Source organism: Antechinus flavipes, chromosome 5 (genome assembly GCF_016432865.1).
Source record: "Antechinus flavipes isolate AdamAnt ecotype Samford, QLD, Australia chromosome 5, AdamAnt_v2, whole genome shotgun sequence".
In the NCBI taxonomy this organism is placed as follows: domain Eukaryota; kingdom Metazoa; phylum Chordata; class Mammalia; order Dasyuromorphia; family Dasyuridae; genus Antechinus; species Antechinus flavipes.
In genome coordinates, this window is record NC_067402.1 from 224,840,491 (window position 1) to 224,859,687 (window position 19,197).

The window sequence follows — 19,197 nt, forward strand, 5'->3', positions numbered from 1 at the left end:
CAATTGGGGAAGAGGTGAGGATTCTCCATTTTCCTCAAATGATAATAGGGCATTTTCTTTTTCTCAGTGATTAAGATATCTGAGCCTCTGTTTAACAGCTTGCTCTCTTGGGAATGGGCCACATAGCCCACTCAGGGGAAATCATCCCACACTGACGAGAGCTTTCACTTCACCAAAGCTGAGACTGCTCGCAGACCCGTGGTTCTGTCCCCCATGACCCCAGAGAAGGAGCTATGGACCTGGAAAGGAACAATCAGGAGGAAAAAGCAACAACTTCATCCCCTTTAACCTGACTCCCTCAGAGGAGTATTGGTCTTTGGGCTAATTACTCTATGACAGCAAGGTAATTAGATAAGAACCAAATTATATGAGCAAGGCTTGCAAGCCCAGCAATTTGAGCGTTTCATGTTGTTTCAGAGATGAGGAGGCTCAGCAGAGAGAAAATGATTTCTTGCTTCCAGGCAAACCAAACCCACGAATTAATGCCTGGACTGCCCTTTTAGGGAGCTAGCCGGGGTGTCAAACACATATAAGGGGAATAGGTGGCCATCTCTCACACCATTGAGCTGGGACTTCCAGGCTTTGCCTTCCTCTTGCTGCATCCGAGAACCATTTCCACCCGCAACATGAGCCGCCAATTCAATTGCAAACCAGGAGTCTATGCCAAGGGAGGCTTCAGTGGCTGCTCAGCCGTGCTTTCTGGGGTTACCGGCAGCAAACTGGGCAGCTCGTCCTCTTACCAGGCAAGAAACAAAGGGCTTGGGGGAAACTTTGGCAGTCGAAGCCTCTACAGCCTTCGAGGGAGCCGGAATATCTCATTCAACGTGGCTGGTGGAAGCGGATTGAGCGGGACTTATGGATTGAGCAGGAGTCGTCCGAGTGGCTTTGCTGGGAGCATGTTTGGCAGTGTGGCCCTGGGACCTGCATGCCCAGCGGTGTGCCCTCCTGGAGGCATTCATCAGGTGACTGTTAATGAGAACCTCTTGGCTCCACTTAATGTGGAACTGGACCCCGAGATCCAGAGAGTGAGGACCCAGGAGCGGGAGCAGATGAAAGCACTCAATAACAAGTTCGCCTCTTTCATCGATAAGGTGAGTTTGACCTAACTTGGGGCTAATAGCAAGGGACTTGTTGGAACATCTGTTCAGGTGTAGCAGGAAGATCTTAGACTTTTGGAGGGACTTCTCAAACAAAGGAATAGTTGTTGCATTTAATGAAAATGTGTCCCAGCAAAAGTTTTTTTCTTGTTTTTAATAAAAACATATCTAGGGAGAATATAAAAGCTAGATCTGGATTATCTCAGCCCCTATACAGAACCTTGTCCTGAGAATCACGAAGGGGAAGCGCTAATTGGAAAAAGAAATGTGGACTTTAATGTTCTCTTGGTATTAAGATTCAGTTACTGGGACTTTGTAGAGAAAAGTGGATGAGAAATAACAATTATCTCTCATAGCCTTCCTAGAAAAATCAAGAAAGCGCTCTACCTCTTTCCAGCTGTGTCTCCTTTCATGGGATCTAGCATTTAAGCCATATTCTCTCAAGCCACAATTCTATGGAGCATGAGTTTCAATGAATTAGCTATGACTTCAGGGAAAGGTAAGGGGAGAGGGCTATGAAGAAGTGTAAGGTGTCTGCTATAATGGACCATGGAGGATCATCTGGTCAAACTCTCTCTCTGCCACATATTTTTCTAAATAAGATTTCAAGTGCTTAGTGACTTGTCACACTGCTAGGGGAGGAGACATAGGAATCCTGGTCTTTTGTCTTCTAAACAGAGTCCTGTCCCCTTTACTAGAGAAGGGGGAAAAATAAGAATTTGTATAGCACCCAATAATATGCCAGACTAAGTGCTTTTTGCTTCTCACAAGAACCTTAGGAGGTAGGTGCCTTTATAATCCTCATTCTATAACTGAGGCAAATATCCCTAGTAAGTATCTGAGAGCAGATGTAAATTCAGTTCTTCTTGACTCCAATCTGCTGCCCCATCAGTTGCCTCTACCTCCCAGAAATAAGCATTTGCAATAATGTGCAAGTCAGGATAAAATCTGTAGGTCCAAAGGTCATTCATTGGTCTATGTTCAAACTCAATCCCAACTTTACCAACACTGGCTTCTTGAATCCTGTGGGCTCTTAGGCTTTTTACTTCTGACAATAAGCTAGTTAGCCTTGGCCCTACTCCTACAGCCAATTAGTAAAGGTTCTGAAAGGAATTTCCTTCTTCCCTGAGAGCTCAGAATGGGAGGGTGGCAAGTCATCTGGGTGAGAAAAACCCCATGGGAGCAGGAAGTTCTGGAACCAAGGAATATGAACCTGAGCATCTCTTATGATTAAGAGAGAGAAGCTGGACAATCCCCAAATTATTTTAAATTGGCAACTGAGTATATAACCTCTAATAGAGGCTGTGCATCCTCCAGATCAGACAGCTGATAGGGATTTCAATTTCAGTTCATCAGCCAAATGTTCCCAGCAAGCCAGACATTTAACACCGTGGAAGTCCTTGGAGCTTAGCTTATACAGGGCCAAGTTGGCTTTGTGGTTAATTTTCAGCAGCTGGAGAAATCCTCTTGGGAGCTCAGGAAATGAGATACTTGGTGGATTGAATGGCATGAAAGGAAGGGCAGTGTGGTATGATGGAAAGAGTTCTAGATTTCTTATCTGAGCTGAATTCCAGTTCTTTGATTTATATCCTTAATTCATTTTTTTCTGGGCTTCTGTTTCTTATCCTTACTATGAAGGAGTTAGACCATGATAGCTACAAATCTCTTTCAGATTTAAAATATGCTTACCAAAATAAACAAAAATAAATAGAAATGTGAAGAGTAGACTTTTTATGGATTATTTTTAATTATAGACAAGAATGCTAGATATTATATAAAAGAAACCATTTAGCTCAATCCCCTCATTTTATAATTGGGGAAACTGAGTCCAAGTGAAGCAAATTGACTAGTGCCATTGTTAAATCCTAGTTTGAAGCTCATCTCTAATCTCCAGCCCCACCATCTATGTACCTTCTAGTGTACTACTATTGCATCTGGAAATAGAAAATAAACAAAAAAACTCATAATATAACCCAATGTACTCTCCTCTTTTCTCTCAATCTTTGACTTTTACTAAAGTAAAAGAAAGGCAAAGACCCTCAATATATATATTTTACATGAAAGGGGAATTAAAACAAATAGTAAAATGACATGTGGGAATCACCAATGAATTTAAATTACCCAGGCATGGGGCTATGGAGACCACTGAGCTAAGGTTTCTCCCCTATTAGTTAAAGAGAGGCACATGGTGTTTTGAGAGACTGGGGCAGATCATCATCTTGTTTGCTTCAGCCACCCTTACAACCCAGCTTCATGGAATCTCCTCAATTCGGTTCTAACTTCTGGGATTGGGTTCTAGGTGCGCTTCTTAGAACAACAGAACCAGGTACTCGAGACCAAGTGGAACTTACTGCAACAGCTGGACCTGAGCAATTGCAAGAACAATCTGGAGCCCATTTATGAAGGCCACATCAGCAATCTGAGAAGGCAGCTGGAGACCCTGTCAGGGGACAGGGTGAGACTGGATTCAGAGCTCAGGAACTTAAGGGATGTTGTGGAGGACTTCAAGAAGAGGTGAGAAGGGAGATAATCCACATGGACTGGGTACCTGGGCCCAGGAGATCAAATTAAATCCTGTAGAACTGGGCCAGTTCAGGATAGATAAGGGCTTTTTAATCAGTTTCTGCAAGGGAAACTTGAGCTGCTTAGGGATTGGGAGAAGGCTAGAGTTTAATCCTTTATTAACATCATATAGGATTCCAGCAATTCCTAGAAGGACTGTCCTAGCTTGACATAGGGAGATATCTATCCCTCCCTCTTTCTCTCTGTTTTTCTATATCTGTCTGGCTGTCTCTTTCTGTGTGTGTGTTTCTCTTTCTGTCTGTCTCTGTATCTCTGTCTCTTTGTCTCTATCTCTCTGTCTGTTTGTCCGTCTCTCTATCACATACACGTATACACACACATACAAATTCATTTCTGTTGAGCCTATATGTTGTTATGATCAACTCTGTTCTATGCCTATATACAGAGCCTGGATAATCATAAGGCAGAGAAGTAACATGAAATCACTAGGTTAGGAGCTCCTTTGAAATGTTTGAATATTTGCCATTAGTTGTGACACTATAATATTCCATTGTGTTCATTTATTATAATTTATTCATCCAGTCCTTAATCAATTCCTTGCAACTACATAGGTAGTTCTTTGAAATCACCAAAAAAATATTATTCTGATACCTTGATATACAGGGTACTTCAGTTTCTTTGAATTCCTTTAGGGATATGACTAGCAGTGGAATCTTTGCTTCAAAGGCTCTAGACATTTTAACATTTTCACCTATCCATTTGGTTTTAATCATAATTCCAAATAGTCTCATAGAATGATTGGGCCAATTCACTAATCTGTGTGTTTCCCTATGGATTTTCCAGTACTATTTCCTTCTTTTACCATCTTTTCCAATTTTCTGAGTGTCAGGTGAGCCTCAGAATTGTTTTGATTTGCATTTCTTTTATTCATAGTTATTTGGAGTAATTGTTCCTATAGTTTTTGATAGTTTGCAATTTTTTTGAGAACTGTTTCTAAATATCCTTATTGAGTTTATAACTTATAGAGAAGGGGTTCTTGGTCCTTTATATTTGTGTAAATTTTCTATATGGTTTGGATATCATATCTTTATCAGAGACATTTGAAGGAAAGATATTTTTCCACAAATGACAACTTTTTTGATCTTAACAACATTGATTTTATTCTTGCAAAACCTTTTAATTTAATATAATTAAAATTATTCATTTTATTGTGATCTCTAACCCCATTTTTGATTAAGAATTCTCCCCTAAAAATTTGGTTTTGCAAGGATGAATGTTGAAAACTATCTTTGCATGCATTTTGAAAAATAAAAATATTATTTAAAAAAGAATCCTCCCAGAACCATAGACATTAAAGAAATTGCCAATTTTCCTGCAATTTTTTTTAATGATGTGACCCATTGATTTAAACTAAGAGTCCATTTGAAACTTATTGTGCCATATGGTGTAGCATATGGCTAGATCTATTTATATGAATAATAATACATTTTAGTTGTTGTGAATACAGAGCCCTAGTTTCCGCTTCCTTTTGTGTCTCCTTCTAGGAATGTGGATAGTGCTCTGCAATAAAGGCATTCTAGAAAGTATGTAGGAAAGTATATAGCTAGGTGGTATAGTTGAATAGAATGCTGGACTTGGAGTCAGGAAGTTTCATTTCTCTGACTTCAAATCTGGCCTCAGACACTCACTAGCTGTGTGATGGTAGGTAAGATACTTAACTTTTTTACCTCAGTTCCCTCATCTGCAAAATAAGTTAGAGAAGGAAATGGCAAACCAATCCAGTATTTTTGCCAATAAAACCCCAAATAGAGTTGGGAAGAGTTGGACACAGGTAAAAACAAATGAACAATGAAAGAAAGTATAATTTACCTATAAGCTATTCCCCCTTTCCAGGTATGAGGAAGAGATCAACAGGCGAACAGCTACTGAAAATGAATTCGTGCTGCTCAAGAAGGTGAGTTGTAGAGGCCTTGGAGGTCTTGGGTGGGTTGACATTTCCTTGCTCCTTTATGTCACTCAACTTGAACTATTTTGGGACCAATAAGGAATAGAGGTAGAGAGAGATCAGGATGAAAACTCTAGAAAAGAGAAAGCTTTTACAGGAAGTGAAGATAGAAATGGAGATGGTGGTAAAAGAGGAGGAAGAGAATGATTTCAGAAATATTTTTAAGCATGTGAAGATTGCCCTAAAGCAGGGGTTAATCTGGAGTTCATGAATAGATTTCAGGGCATCTCTGAACTTGGATGGGGGAAAAATATATCTTTATTTTCATTAACCTCTAACTGAAATTTAGCATTTTGTGCAAGTATTTAAAACATTATTCTAAGAAAGGCTCATAGGCTTCAAGAGTCTACCAAAGGGAGAAGGTCCATGATATGAATACCTATACCCTAGGTTGCCTAGGCTACCAAAGAGTTTCTATTTTCCCTGAGAACTAGAGGAAAGGGACTTCCACTGCAGCAAGAAATACCTGGATTAGACTACAAGGGGGATTTCTAAACTATCAATAATATTAAGAAGGCAGCTGGGGACATCCCTTCCTAGAAAGGAATCCCCTGTCGAATCCAGATTCCTTGCCCCAGAGTCCTATAGTCTTATGCTTTTCTAAATATGCCATAATATGTGTGGGGCTGCTAGAGAACCTTTACCATTTCCTTCTTCTTTGCAACCTAGCATCAGAGAAGAATCCCAGTTCTCCCTCTTGATAACGGGTGACTAGAGCTTAAGAAGAAGTCTAGCTTACAGGCAGTAATTGGACAATATTTTGGGGGGATGTCTCTCCTAGGATGTGGATGCTGCTTACACGAATAAGGTAGAGCTGCAAGCCAAAGTAGAATCTCTGGACCAAGAGACCAAGTTCCTGAAGTGTCTATATGAAGCGGTAAGTCTTCACTGCAGACAGTGTTCTTGAGAGTTTTTCTTTCTCTGAGACTGCATGAGAAGCAATGAGGGGAAGTAGACTCTAGTTTGAAATAAGGAAACATTTTCTAATAATCAGAGCTATCTCTAAGTGGAATGAGTGGTTGAATGATCCCTTCTCAGGGATCTTATTGAAGGAATTCTCTCAGATAAGAACCTTGTGACCAATGAGGTTTCACAGAAACTATGTTGTGCTGGATGCCAAACTATAAAGACAGCTAGGACACAGAAACTGCTTTTAGGAAATTTACATCTGAAGGTGGAGTGATGGGAGCATATACACAAATCAACTTTCTAACTATTTCTTAAAAATCACATCTCTACCAAAAATGTTTGAGCATTATACCCAATATATGTGTATTTACTCATTTATAAGTTATATATATATATATATATGCATATTTATATATACATATATATGCAAAGAGTTCATTTTTCACAAATCTTACAAAAAATAGAAATTAAAAAAGGATGAGAAGCCACTGGAATTCATTGAGTAAGCGAGTGACATGGTTAGACCTGCAACTTTAGGAAAATTTCTTCAACAATAGGGCAGAGGATGAATTGGAGAGGGGAGAGATTTAAGCAAGAAGACTAATTTGGATAGTCCAGGAGACTTCAATTATTACATTAGTCTGGGTGAAGTGATTGAATATCTGAGCTATTTGTGGTGGCTATGTAACCAAAGAGGAGGAGACAGATTCCAGAGATTTGGAGGTAGAAATGACAAGATGTGGCAAATGATTGGATATGTGGAGTGAGTGAGGAATCAAAGATGACATCAAGCTGATGAGCTTGGTGATGGGGTGTATGGTGACTGATGTAAGGATGAGTTTGGGTGACTTAAAGAATAATATTTATTTCATTGTAATAGGGAAGTTTGTAAGAAGACTGGATTTGAGAAAATGATAATGTCCAGTCTGGGATCATTTGAAATCCACACTTCCCTGCTCATTTTGTGCCTCTTTGCTTTCTATGTGAGAGGAGAACAGATGGTGTTTCTTGAAGCATTTGTATGGGGTCTTAGTAGGGGAACTAATCTTTTATGAATTATTCCTGGGAAGGAGGGAGCACCCAGGGTTCTGGTCGTTAGACATTGTCTGGTCCCCTGGGGAAAATGTATACTTGATAGCTTTGGAGAAGCATTTCTCCTCTAATGTTGGGAGAAGAATAGAGGCTGGAAGGGAAGAACTCTTTTGAAGGCAATGAAGAATTGGACCAGTGGCCTTTTAGGCAAAGTATATTTTTTGAACTTTCATAGAGCAGAAGGAAAATTGCTTCCTGGAATTTATTTTACCTCTTTAGGAGAGGGGTCATTCAACCTTTCCCCGTAAGAGGGCTCTCACTCTGAGACTATCTTTGTACCCATGATAGGAGATTGCTCAGATCCAGTCCCACATCAGTGACACATCTGTCATCCTCTCCATGGACAATAACCGAGACCTGAACTTGGATAGCATCATTGATGAAGTCAGAGACAAGTATGAGGAGATTGCCATGAAGAGCAAGACTGATGCTGAGAACCTGTATCAGACCAAGGTGAGTCTGGGGGTATCTCTGAGGAGCTGGCTTCAATCAGCATAGAGGTATGTCATCTGTGTTCCGAAGAGCATGCTAGCATTTTCTAGGGGCAAGAAGAAAGGGTTTGAGCTGCCTTTCTATCATATTACACCCTCTGCAAGTCACTAATGATCCCTAGACACATTTCTCTCTCCCCCTAGGATCTTCTCTGACATGGAACCATGTGGGTTTCTCTAGCATAGAGAGCAAGGTTTCCAACTCTTGTGGGGAAGAGAACAATGAATTTGTGGTTCTGGGGATTTGAGAAACATTCTTTGATTTCTAACATTCACAGAAAATCAAAGTGCTGAGATTTAGTCAGTAGCCACTGATTCAAGAAGATCAAAGAATCAGTTTCAATTCAATTCAATCAACATTTGTTAAGCAATTTTGCCTGTTCAGAGCACCATGCTAGGAATTGACAGAGATATAGAGACCAGATACTTCTCCTGCCCTAATGGAGCTTGCAGGCTAGTGGGAGTGGGAGAAGAGAAACCCACATAGAGAACTAAAACACAAACTATTATGTAAACGGCACAGAAAAAAGTGTATGGGATGTCTGAGGGTCATGTTTGTTCCTGACTAGGAGACTCAGGAAATTCTTCCTAGAGGAGGAGGTGGTGTTTAGGCTGTTTTAAAGAATTGGTAAAAATTCAACAAGTTAAAAGGATGGCATTTACAGGTGGATGTGAATTTTCCCTTAAGTCTTAGTCTCACAAGAGAGTTTCCAAATCCTGTTGGACGTTCACATTTTGCCTGTTTTATCTGACTGTCTCAAAGAGCCTCCCTTGTCTGGACATAAATACCATTTTTATTAGGCTTTCTGCCTGATTTCCCTAAACTCATAGTCCTCAGTTTGTTTTCAAAGCTGGTGTTAATCTATATAATGTGAACCCCATAACTGCAAAGATGGCAGAGAGAGGAGAGCATAGGACTCAGGGAAAAGAGAAGGATCAGGAAAAATGTTTGCCAATGAGTTCTGCTTTGGTGTCTCAAGTTCCAGGAACTGCAGTTGGTGGCCGGCCGACATGGAGACGATCTCAAGCAAACCAAGAATGAAATCTCAGAATTGAGCCGGCTCATCCAGAGACTTCGCTCAGAGATTGAAAATGTGAAGAAACAGGTGAGGAGAATTGACTGCTGCTGGTCCAATGGCCAGTTGCTGAAGGGGGAGGAGTTGGATTTAATAATCAATATCCTAACTCTCTTATTCAACAGAGAATGTGTCACAGGAGTCAGGGTCTCAAATTGTCTTTAGGGATTACTTATTACATGAGAATTTGCGAAGATTAAGGAGGAAGAAAAATAACTCTTCAAATTACCGATGGAGGAAGCCATATAAGGAGATTTTTAAACATTAGAGCTTGAGGGGAGGTATACTCTATCCATATTAAGGAAGCAAACAGATGGATTCCTTCCTTCCTTCCTTCCTTCCTCCCTTCCTTCCTTCTTTCCTTCCTAGTGCATGGCTCTAGAATCATAATACATGGATCTAAGTGTTATCCTATGCAACCCTTAATTCCACAGAGAAGATTGAGATCTAACTTTAATGGTGAGGATTCCAGGCATGAATTTAGAGTTGGAGTTAGAGTTAGTTTAGGAGAATGCTCAGTAGTAGGATGACATAATCCATAAAAGGGACCCTTGAACATGCCATTACTCTAAATCTATCTTCACAAATGACAAAAGAGAATGAAAGAGGCTTCCATTATAGCAGGAGCAATTAAGTGAATGGTTTTTCATAGGATCTAAAGCTGGAAAGGTCCTTAAATAGCACTTGTCACAGTCCCTCATTTCACAAGAAAGTGAGATCCAAAGAGGTTTGCCAAAGGTCACATAAGTAATTTGTTGTAGTAAATAATAGTATTAAGTGCTGGGATTTGAACCTAGGACCTCTGACTCCAAGTCTCTAATTCTTTCTGCTAAACATCCCCCCATCTGACTTCAAATTTAAAACTCTTTTAAAGAATTTCTTTGGCCAATTGGAAAACCAAATGAGAAAGTGTTATCTCAAGGGTCTGTTGGCATCTCTGTCTCCAGAAATTTTTAATACTGGAAAATATGGTTAAGGAAGAGAGTTGCCCAAAAGTAAAAGGATGAGTTGGAAACCTCCTTTGTCCCGGAGCCTCCCCAAATCTTCTGACACTTTCAATTCTATCCTGCAGTGCTCTAACCTAGAGCTGGCCATTGCTGATGCTGAACAACGAGGAGACAGTGCTCTGAAAGATGCCCGGGCCAAACTGGAGGAGCTGGAGAGCGCCCTGCATAGTTCCAAGGAGGAGTTGGCCCGCCTGTTGCGGGAATACCAGGAACTGATGAGTGTCAAACTGTCCCTTGATGTTGAAATTGCCACCTACAAGAAGCTACTGGAAAGTGAAGAGTGCAGGCAAGGACTAATTTCCATATGTAGATTAAGTAGTGCTCGGAAGCACAATTTACATTCAAGGAGAAAGGAGTGAGAAAAGGAAATCCACCCTAATCTGGTGATGATATTCAATTTTCAGAGGAAGGTCATAAGAACCCTTACCTTCAAAGGGAGGCAGGAAATTATGTTTTATTGGTTTGGGATTCTGGGGTAATGTTTATATTTTCTAAAAAATGGGAGGTTTCAATTCAGTTCACCAAATATATACAATTATGTGCAAGTCCCTTCTTTAGATTTTAGTGATATTAGGACAAAAAGAAGCAGTTCCTGGTCTCAAGCAGCCTATAATCTATTAAGGGATAGAGAGATAGGGAGAGAAACTCTTAGAAGAGGAAGCTCTTTTATTTTATTACTTATTTTCTTTTTTAAAATAGTATTTTATTTTTTTCAAATACATTTAAAGATAGTTTTCAACATTTATTTTTATAAGACTTTGTATTACAAATTTTTTCCCTCCTTCTCTTATGCCCCCTCCCCAAGACAGCAATCAATCAATCTGATATAGGTTAAATATATGCAATTCTTTTAAACATATTCCCATGTTTTTCATTTTGTGCAAAAAAAAAATCAGACCAAACTGAAAAAAAACCACAAGAAAGAAAAAACAAACAAACAAAAGTGGAAATACTATGCTTCAATCCATATTCATTCTCCATAGTTCTCTCTGTGGATGTGGATGACATTTTCTATTTCAAGTCTTTTGGAATTGCCTTGAATCACCACATTGTTGAAAAGAGCCAAGTCCAACACAGTTGAACATGTTGCTATGCACAATATTCTCTTGGTCCTGGGAAGCTCTTTTTAAAAATTCAAGTTAGCATCTTCTCTATAACTTAGAAGAATCTTTGGTAGTTTGCCAAGAATACCGACAAATTATGGGACTTGCCCAGGTTGAGATAGTCAGTATGGATGATACCACACTGTGTTATGACATGTACACAGATAAGGATAGTGAAAGTAAAACCAGAGGTGGAGAATACTAAGGTTTGTGTGGAGGGAGTGGGAAATCAAGTACGACTTCCCAAAAGAGGAGGTTTTTGTCTGAGAAGTTTCTGAGAGATGAAGATTGAGTATATTCCAGACCTGGGGAGGTTAGAGAGTGACAAAGGTAAAATGAATTGCTAAATGGATGGCTACAGATCTCTGCTTCAGGGGTGGATCATTATCCATTTGGTCCTGATAGTGTTAAAAGCAACATGTGGTTCAGTCAGTTATTCTGAATGACTCAGATACTTCTCAGACCAGTAGGATGGAAGTTGTAAATATTTCTTCTTGGATTTTTATTTATCTTCCAAGGAGAGTTTGGAGAAGAGGCTGTTGGTTAGAAAACTGACTTATCCTATTCTTTTTTTCTTTATAGAATGTCTGGAGAATTCCCATCTTCTGTCAGCATCTGTAAGTACCTTGAATTATTGAAATTATGGGATGTAGAACCCTGTGAGATAGGGAGTGCAAATCAGCAATACAATTTTGCTGATGCAGAAACTGAGAAAAAAAGAGATGAGTCACTTATTCAAGATCAGCCAGCTAGTTAAGGGAAGTCAGGACAAAAACTCAAATCACACTAAGTGCAGAGCTAGGTTTACCAGACCATTTCACCTTTGCTTCATGAAAATTTGCAGTCAGGTATTTCTGTACCACTTCTACATAAACGTTTTGAAAAACTTAAGTCTCTAACTAAATGTAAGTTTTAGTTATGACTAGCACTGTTACTAGAGTATTACTATGTTATGACTGGAGGGAAAGGAGAGAATGGAGACAGAGTCAGGAAGTCATCTAAGGGATTAAATGAAGAGAACAAATAGCTTTTTCTGTTATCTAAAGAGAGGGCAAGACCAGAGGAATAATTGGAACAGTGTTGAGGGCAAATTATTGTAAAGGAATAATCAAAAGGCCATGATTAAAAACTGGATAGGTGAGGACTCTTGTAGAGACCAAGAAAGTCTATCCTTTAGATCCTTTCCTGGGGAAAGGGAGAATCCTTAAGATGAACTATTTTTCCTGCCTAATATTGATTTGTGAACTGACCTGTAAGGGGCAGATGCTGGTCTGAGAGGGCTAAAGTGAAAGGGATCTGGTTCTGACTCTGAGAATTGTTAGCATGATCTTGAACATGTCAGATGAGAATAATATTCTTATATGCCTTAGCTCCCAGAGTTGTGGTGAGAGAAGTTTATACCTTAGAACATTCTACAAATGTTATATAGACAAACATGTCTTTGTTCTGGCCCTGGGCCCTGGGGAAGAACATGTCCTACATGACAAGGCTCTCAAAGATAATCTGCCGCCATGGCTCTCTTCTTGCAGCTGTCATCAGCAGTACCAGTGGAAGCAGTGGTTATGGCTACCGGCCGAGCTCTGTCAGTGGCGGCTACTTGGCTTCCAGTGGGACCTGCCTTTCTGGAGTCTGCCCGACACGTACCAGGGAGGGCAAGAACCAAGGTTCCACTGTTGGTGACTACAAGGATGCCCTGAGCAAATCCTCTACCCTGGGTTCTCCCATCAAGAAAACTAGCCGATAGATGTTCTGCAACGTGTTCTCCTGTTACTGTTGTCACTGGTCACTACCGTCTCAGCCCTTCATGTCACACATCTCTGCCCCAAACTGCTTGTCCTGGGACCCCACAATCTTTTTGTTTTCCTAAGTCCTTAGCCTTCTCTGAATCTGCCTGGTCCTGGGACAACACTGCATTCCTAAACTGCTTCTTTTATTTCTTGTTCCTCTTTCTTGGGCCTGTCATTTAACCCCCAAACCCATGGCCATGTCCTGGACACATTCATGTCTGCTGGCCCCCTCTCTGCTCTCTGCAACTGGAACTTCAGCTATTATGGACCTCCTTCTCTCTGGATCTGCTCAGCTCCTCTGGTCACCTAGCCTGTGCCCTCTTGGGTCCCAGAACCCACTGGTCCTGAGACTCCTGGAGCTCAGGAGTCAAATAGTAGATGCCCTTCTATTCTAACTCCATCTTGACCATCCACTGATTCTGGACTTAGAAAGGGTAAAAAGGGCCAGGAGTGACTTGGTCATCCCTTGTTTAAACTTACCTGTTCACTTTTAGCTATATTAAGTGTAATCCAGATCCATGGAAAGTTTTTCATATATATGTATATATGGCTTTCCCCAGCTTTCTTTCATTCTTACTTTCTAACATATCTCAATAAATAGCAAAATCAATATTATTTGGTCTCTGAGTGTTTAAAATGCACATTTCTGTATTCATTCATCCTACCAAAACATGAGTATACGAACACACATAATGAATTTGCACACATGTACACAGACATGCACATATGAACACATACATATATGAAAACACATTACCATACATAGGAATAAATGCATACATGTATCAACACATTTCATATACAAATATACACATTTGCAGATATTTTAACATATAATAACGCACAAATGAAAAACATATACATTTACTAACATGTTAATACAGAGAAATATTACTCATGTGCATATACATTTACATAGCACATATAAGAACATACAGATAAATGTACAATGATGTACATTTATTTGCTTAATATGCAAAAACACACCTGACACGTGCATCCGCGCATAACTGAATGCATAGAGTCCCCTCTATACACATAGATACAAGATACGGTGCACATAGGCACTTGTATATGGATTAAACACATATACACACATAACAATACACAAACAAATCCATGTACCCTTTCATACATTTGTATTTATGCAGATTCATGCTCACAAACACATGCAAATATGTATATATTAGTGATTTCCTATGTATACATACATATATGTAGGTAACCTGTGCACTTGGCTACTCCCAGAAGAGGTGGTACATATTATACACACACATACTCTGCCATACTGCCTCTGGAGTAATAAAAATGAAAACACCAAGTTAAAAGTGTTCTGGGAGATTATAAAATCCAGGGAGAGTAGAGTTATATAGGATTCCATTTGAGAAGGGTTCCTGAAGGGATGAAAGTTGGGTCTTTTCCAACTGGCTTCAGAAGGACAGTTGAGTAGTTCTGGGGGTGGAAGAGGTACAAAACAGCAATTTGCAACAGTGAATATGGAGGTGAAGTTTTGGAAATATTATCATTTAATAACAATAAACTGGGGAGGGTAGGCTGCTAAAGTTTTTCTGGAATTTTTCAAGAAAATGTCATGGTTAAACTGAGGACTGGGGAAAGAGAAAGGACTTAGATGACCATGACCTTCCCTTTCACTGTCACTTTTCAGGTGGGAGTGGACATGGGGAGGAGGCAGAAGGAAGAGTGTTCAGAGTGGATAATGGGAAGGTTCTATTTCTGCATTCTAGAATAATAAAACAAAATCCTAAACATAAGTAAAATCTTAGATCTCCACTCCTCCCCACCATTTATCTTTTCTAAATAAAGAAATCGAGAAGTTTGGTGTTTTGCATAAAATCATAAAGTCACATAGGAAAGTAAGAGTCAGAACACTATAGTTAGGACCCAGGTTCTCAAGCTACAAATTCAGCTCTTTCCCCATTGTACCATAGTGGATAAAGTCAAATGTGGCTGAGAGCTGCTTTGGTGGCGGGGAATGGATCTCTTTGGCAGTTTTGTGGAGCCAAGGACTCCTCAGAATCATGTTTTTAAATGCATAAAATAAAACATATGAGTTTGCAACATGCTATCTGAGCCCAGAGAAAGAAATGACATGTAGATGTATAGAATAATTTTACATATATATGTATAGAATAATTTCATAAACACATACATACATATATTTATAATATATATCTCATAAATACATATATGCATGTGTATATGTGTGTGTACACACACACACACACACACACACACACACACACACCTATTTGTGCTTAATGGTCATCATCTCTAAAACGGAAGGGAGAGGGAGAAGAAAAAAAGGAGGGGAAATTATATTATACATTATAACTATAATATATTTTAAAAGAATAGCAAGTTGTACATAATAGATTTGCAGTTTCATGTACAATTATCTTTTTCTATTACATTATGAAATGACTTGTTTTATTTCATAAATTAAATTATATTATTTATTATATATTAATATTTATTATATTATTAAATTATATTAAATAAATTTTAAAAATAAAATGAAAATAAAACAAAGGAATTAAAAAATAAAGCAATTACATTGGAATATAAAATTTTAAAAAGTACAAGTGTGCAGATCCCAGATAGAAGATTCCTAGTTAAAACCACTGTTTGAGGTCTCCCCAAAGAAGCCAAAGGTAGCAAAGTAAGTAGGGGCAGCTGGAAATGACGCTGAAGGACCAGCAAGACTTGCCGGGATACTTAAAAAAGAGAGGCAGTCAAATGAATCCCACAATCCCAGAATTTGAGTTTAAAGAGACTTTAAGAGTAATATAATTCAAATGCTCCCTGAGGACTACAATTCTCTATAATTGAGCTTCTTAAACTGCAGATGTTGACCCCATATTGAGTCTTGAAACTGAATGTGGGGATCATGAAATTATGATTTATTATAAGTAAATGTTTGATTTATTTATATATCTATTTTATATACCTTTATACCAGGGGTCATGTAAAAATTTCTCAAGCAAAAAGGAATTACAAGTGCAAAAAGTTTAAGAAGTCTTGCTCTATAATATACTCGACAAATTGTCATCCAGTCCCAGGATGGTGGGTGGCAGGGTCAATGGGAAGATAAAAGACCCAGAAGTGTTGGAGAATTTTTTTCTCTCTTGGCAATTTGGCTGCACTCTTCTCTACCACTCTGCTGTGCTGAGGAGGTATAGGGCAAAGATCGTCTGGAGGGCAAATGCAGAGACTGACTTCCTATTTTACACTTTCTCTTTATCCTCCCTACTCCAAAATCCAGATAAAGGTCACTCCCTCAGGCAGGATTTAGCCTGACTGATTTTGATTGCTCCTCCTAACTGTACCACTAAGTAATTCTCAGTGTCTCTCTCTCTCTCTCTCTCTCTCTCTCTCTCTCTCTCTCTCTCTCTCTCTCTCCATCTGAAAACTGGTAGAGACTTGTATAGTCTAAAATTTCACACTGTATATCAAGATAAATTCAAATTGGGTTCATGATATTGTTCAGTCATTTCAGTCACGTCCAATTTTTCATAGTTCTATTTGGGTTTTGTTAAGGGACATGTCAATTCTCTAAGAGCCTCCATAGCTGTGAATCATAACATCTGAAGGAGTTGCAGAGCAGCCTTTGCTGACACAGGTATTGCTTGTGGACTGGGAATGAAATAAATTGGAGGCAGAGGGAAGGAGAGAGAGATCAGACAATGCAATGGCCTCAGTCAGAGAGGTCAGAGAATAGCAACTGCCTCTCAGCCTCCTCGTATCATCCTCTTACAAGAAGAGATCCATTCTGGTTTGGATCTCTAGTAGCCACTGTCAGGTGGCTCCCTGGTATTCCAACAGGGTTTGTATTGGTAAAGCTACTAGAACTCTAGAACTAGCACTCTGGTACTGCTGCCAGTACTCAGTTGGTAAATGTCTGATGTCAGATGACTTTTTCTGACTTCAGGCCTGGCACTCTACCCCACTGCACCACCCAGCTACTCCAAATGAGTTTATGACTTTGACATAAGAGGTGACACCAAATTAGAGAACCAAGGAAGAAATATCCTTTTAGAACTATAAATATAGAAAATGTTCATAATTAAATGAAAGAATCAAAGGATTATAGGAGATAAAAATGGATAATTTGATTATATAAATAGATTTTGCACAAATAAAATCAAGGTAGCTAATTGGAAGAAATTGGAAGAGAAGCATAACTGTGGAAAAAAATCTTTGTGGCAAATTCCTCTAAAAAGTTTTTATTTCCAAAACATATAGGTAACATTTCTAATTTGTAAGAGTAAGAACTATTTTTCAATTTAAAAATTGTCAAAAATATAACAAGCATTTTTAGAGAAAGAAATCTAAAATAGTTTACTTTAGACCATAGAATCACAGACTTTTAGAGTTGGAAGGAAATTTATAGTCCTACAAGTCTGGTCTGTGCCTGAATATAAATCTCTGTCTGACATGAGCTGCTACCAAGATCAGAGCTTCTTAAACTTTTTTTTTGCTCATGATTCCTTTTCACTTGAGAAATTTTTGCATGACTACAGTATGTAGGTATGTAAAATATAAATCAAATATTTGCTAATAACAAATCACAATTTTGCTATCCCATTCAGTTATGAGACCCCCTATGGGATATGATTCACAGTTTAAGAATCCAGTAATAGGGAACTCACTATCTCCTGAAGATCTCAGTTCTATTTATTAGGTAGGTTTTTTCTTATATTATTACTTAATGGTAATAACAATATTTTAAATTTAATTAAATTAATTACTTTAATTATCTTAAATTAATTAAATTAATAACTAACATTTATATAGAGAGCACAAATGATTAAAGGAACACTTAATACAGGGGGAAGGACATAGTGCCTACTATGTACTAAGGACTTAAAAAATATTATCGTATGTGATGTTCACCACATCGAATATCTATTTTATAGTTAAGAAAACTGAATCAGTGAGGAGTCAAAAGATTCATGCAGCTAGTAAATATCTGAAATTGGATTTGAACACAGGCCTTCCTGATTCTAGACCAAGAACTCTATCTGCTGCACCACCTCCATGTCATTGTAAACTTGGATTTGACTTCCTGCTCTGAAATTTACTACCTCTATAACTTTGGTAAAGTCCCTTTTTTTTTTTGGAAATTTTATCAGTCTTCTTGTTTGTAAAAAAGATCTTTAGATATCTAAGGTCCTCCCTCCTCCAAAACTTTTAAGTTCTAAAACCTATACAGGATTTAAAGGTTTATAAAATTCTTTGCTTAACGTCACCCCTTGGGGTGTGTTAAGTTCAGTATTTCAAGGAACAGAGACAAAACCACTCCTATCTTATACTAACAAAAGGGTCGATTTGATAATATATAGATAAACCACTTGGTTCTACTCAGTCCAACAGAAAGGATGTAAGGGACTCTGGTACACATCTGTTTTAATGTGACTTGATATTCATCTCAAGAGACTGAAGTACACACATCACTGTTCTCAGAAAATGGACTCATTTCAAGTCAAGAGCATGAACTCAGTCCACAGTTTTAAGAGGTTATGTGGTTTCCTACCAAGATAGAAAAAGTATATGGTGAACCAACCCCACCAGGTCAGAAAAAGATAAACTAAGGGGGTTGGCAGAATTCCTCAGGGATTCTCCATAGCTTGCATTTGTAAATAACACTCTTCCATTTAGCAATCCTTTATGCACCTTCAGCTTTGCTTTTGCAGGAGATGGTTTGTCCAATTTCACTGGTTCATAGTTAGTGGATATCAAGCACAAGTTGTTGTTCCACTTTGGCCAGAAATCCTGAGAATGTTTCTCTGCCAGATTAATTAGTTAATATATATATATATATATATTTTTTTGGGGGGGGTAAATGAAAAAGGAGAGAATTTGCCTCAATTGCTATTGGCTTTAATCATTAAAGGGTGTGATGAACCACATTCAGTCAAACTGAGATCTGTTGAAGACTTTATCTTAAAATGGCCAAGGTCTCCCATTTCATCCAGAGTCATTTTCAATTGTCCTGATCTATAATCTGGCCACTGGACCTCGATGGCCCTGTAGGGGAAAGTGAGATAGGTGACCTTGCACAGCCCTCCCTCACTTAAATTCAATTC

General features: G+C 38.7%; 1 protein-coding gene across 1 annotated transcript; it reads left to right on the top strand.

The window, feature by feature from the left end:
- The first annotated feature begins 536 nt into the window (after positions 1 to 536).
- LOC127539460 (keratin, type II cytoskeletal 71-like) lies at positions 537 to 13,705 on the top strand. Its single transcript, XM_051963685.1, has 9 exons — positions 537 to 1,091; positions 3,397 to 3,611; positions 5,514 to 5,574; positions 6,407 to 6,502; positions 7,915 to 8,079; positions 9,098 to 9,223; positions 10,266 to 10,486; positions 11,886 to 11,920; positions 12,833 to 13,705. The coding sequence occupies exons 1-9, from the start codon at positions 627 to 629 to the stop codon at positions 13,045 to 13,047; spliced, it is 1,599 nt and encodes a 532-aa protein (XP_051819645.1). The 5' UTR covers positions 537 to 626; the 3' UTR covers positions 13,048 to 13,705.
- The last annotated feature ends 5,492 nt before the right edge of the window (positions 13,706 to 19,197 follow it).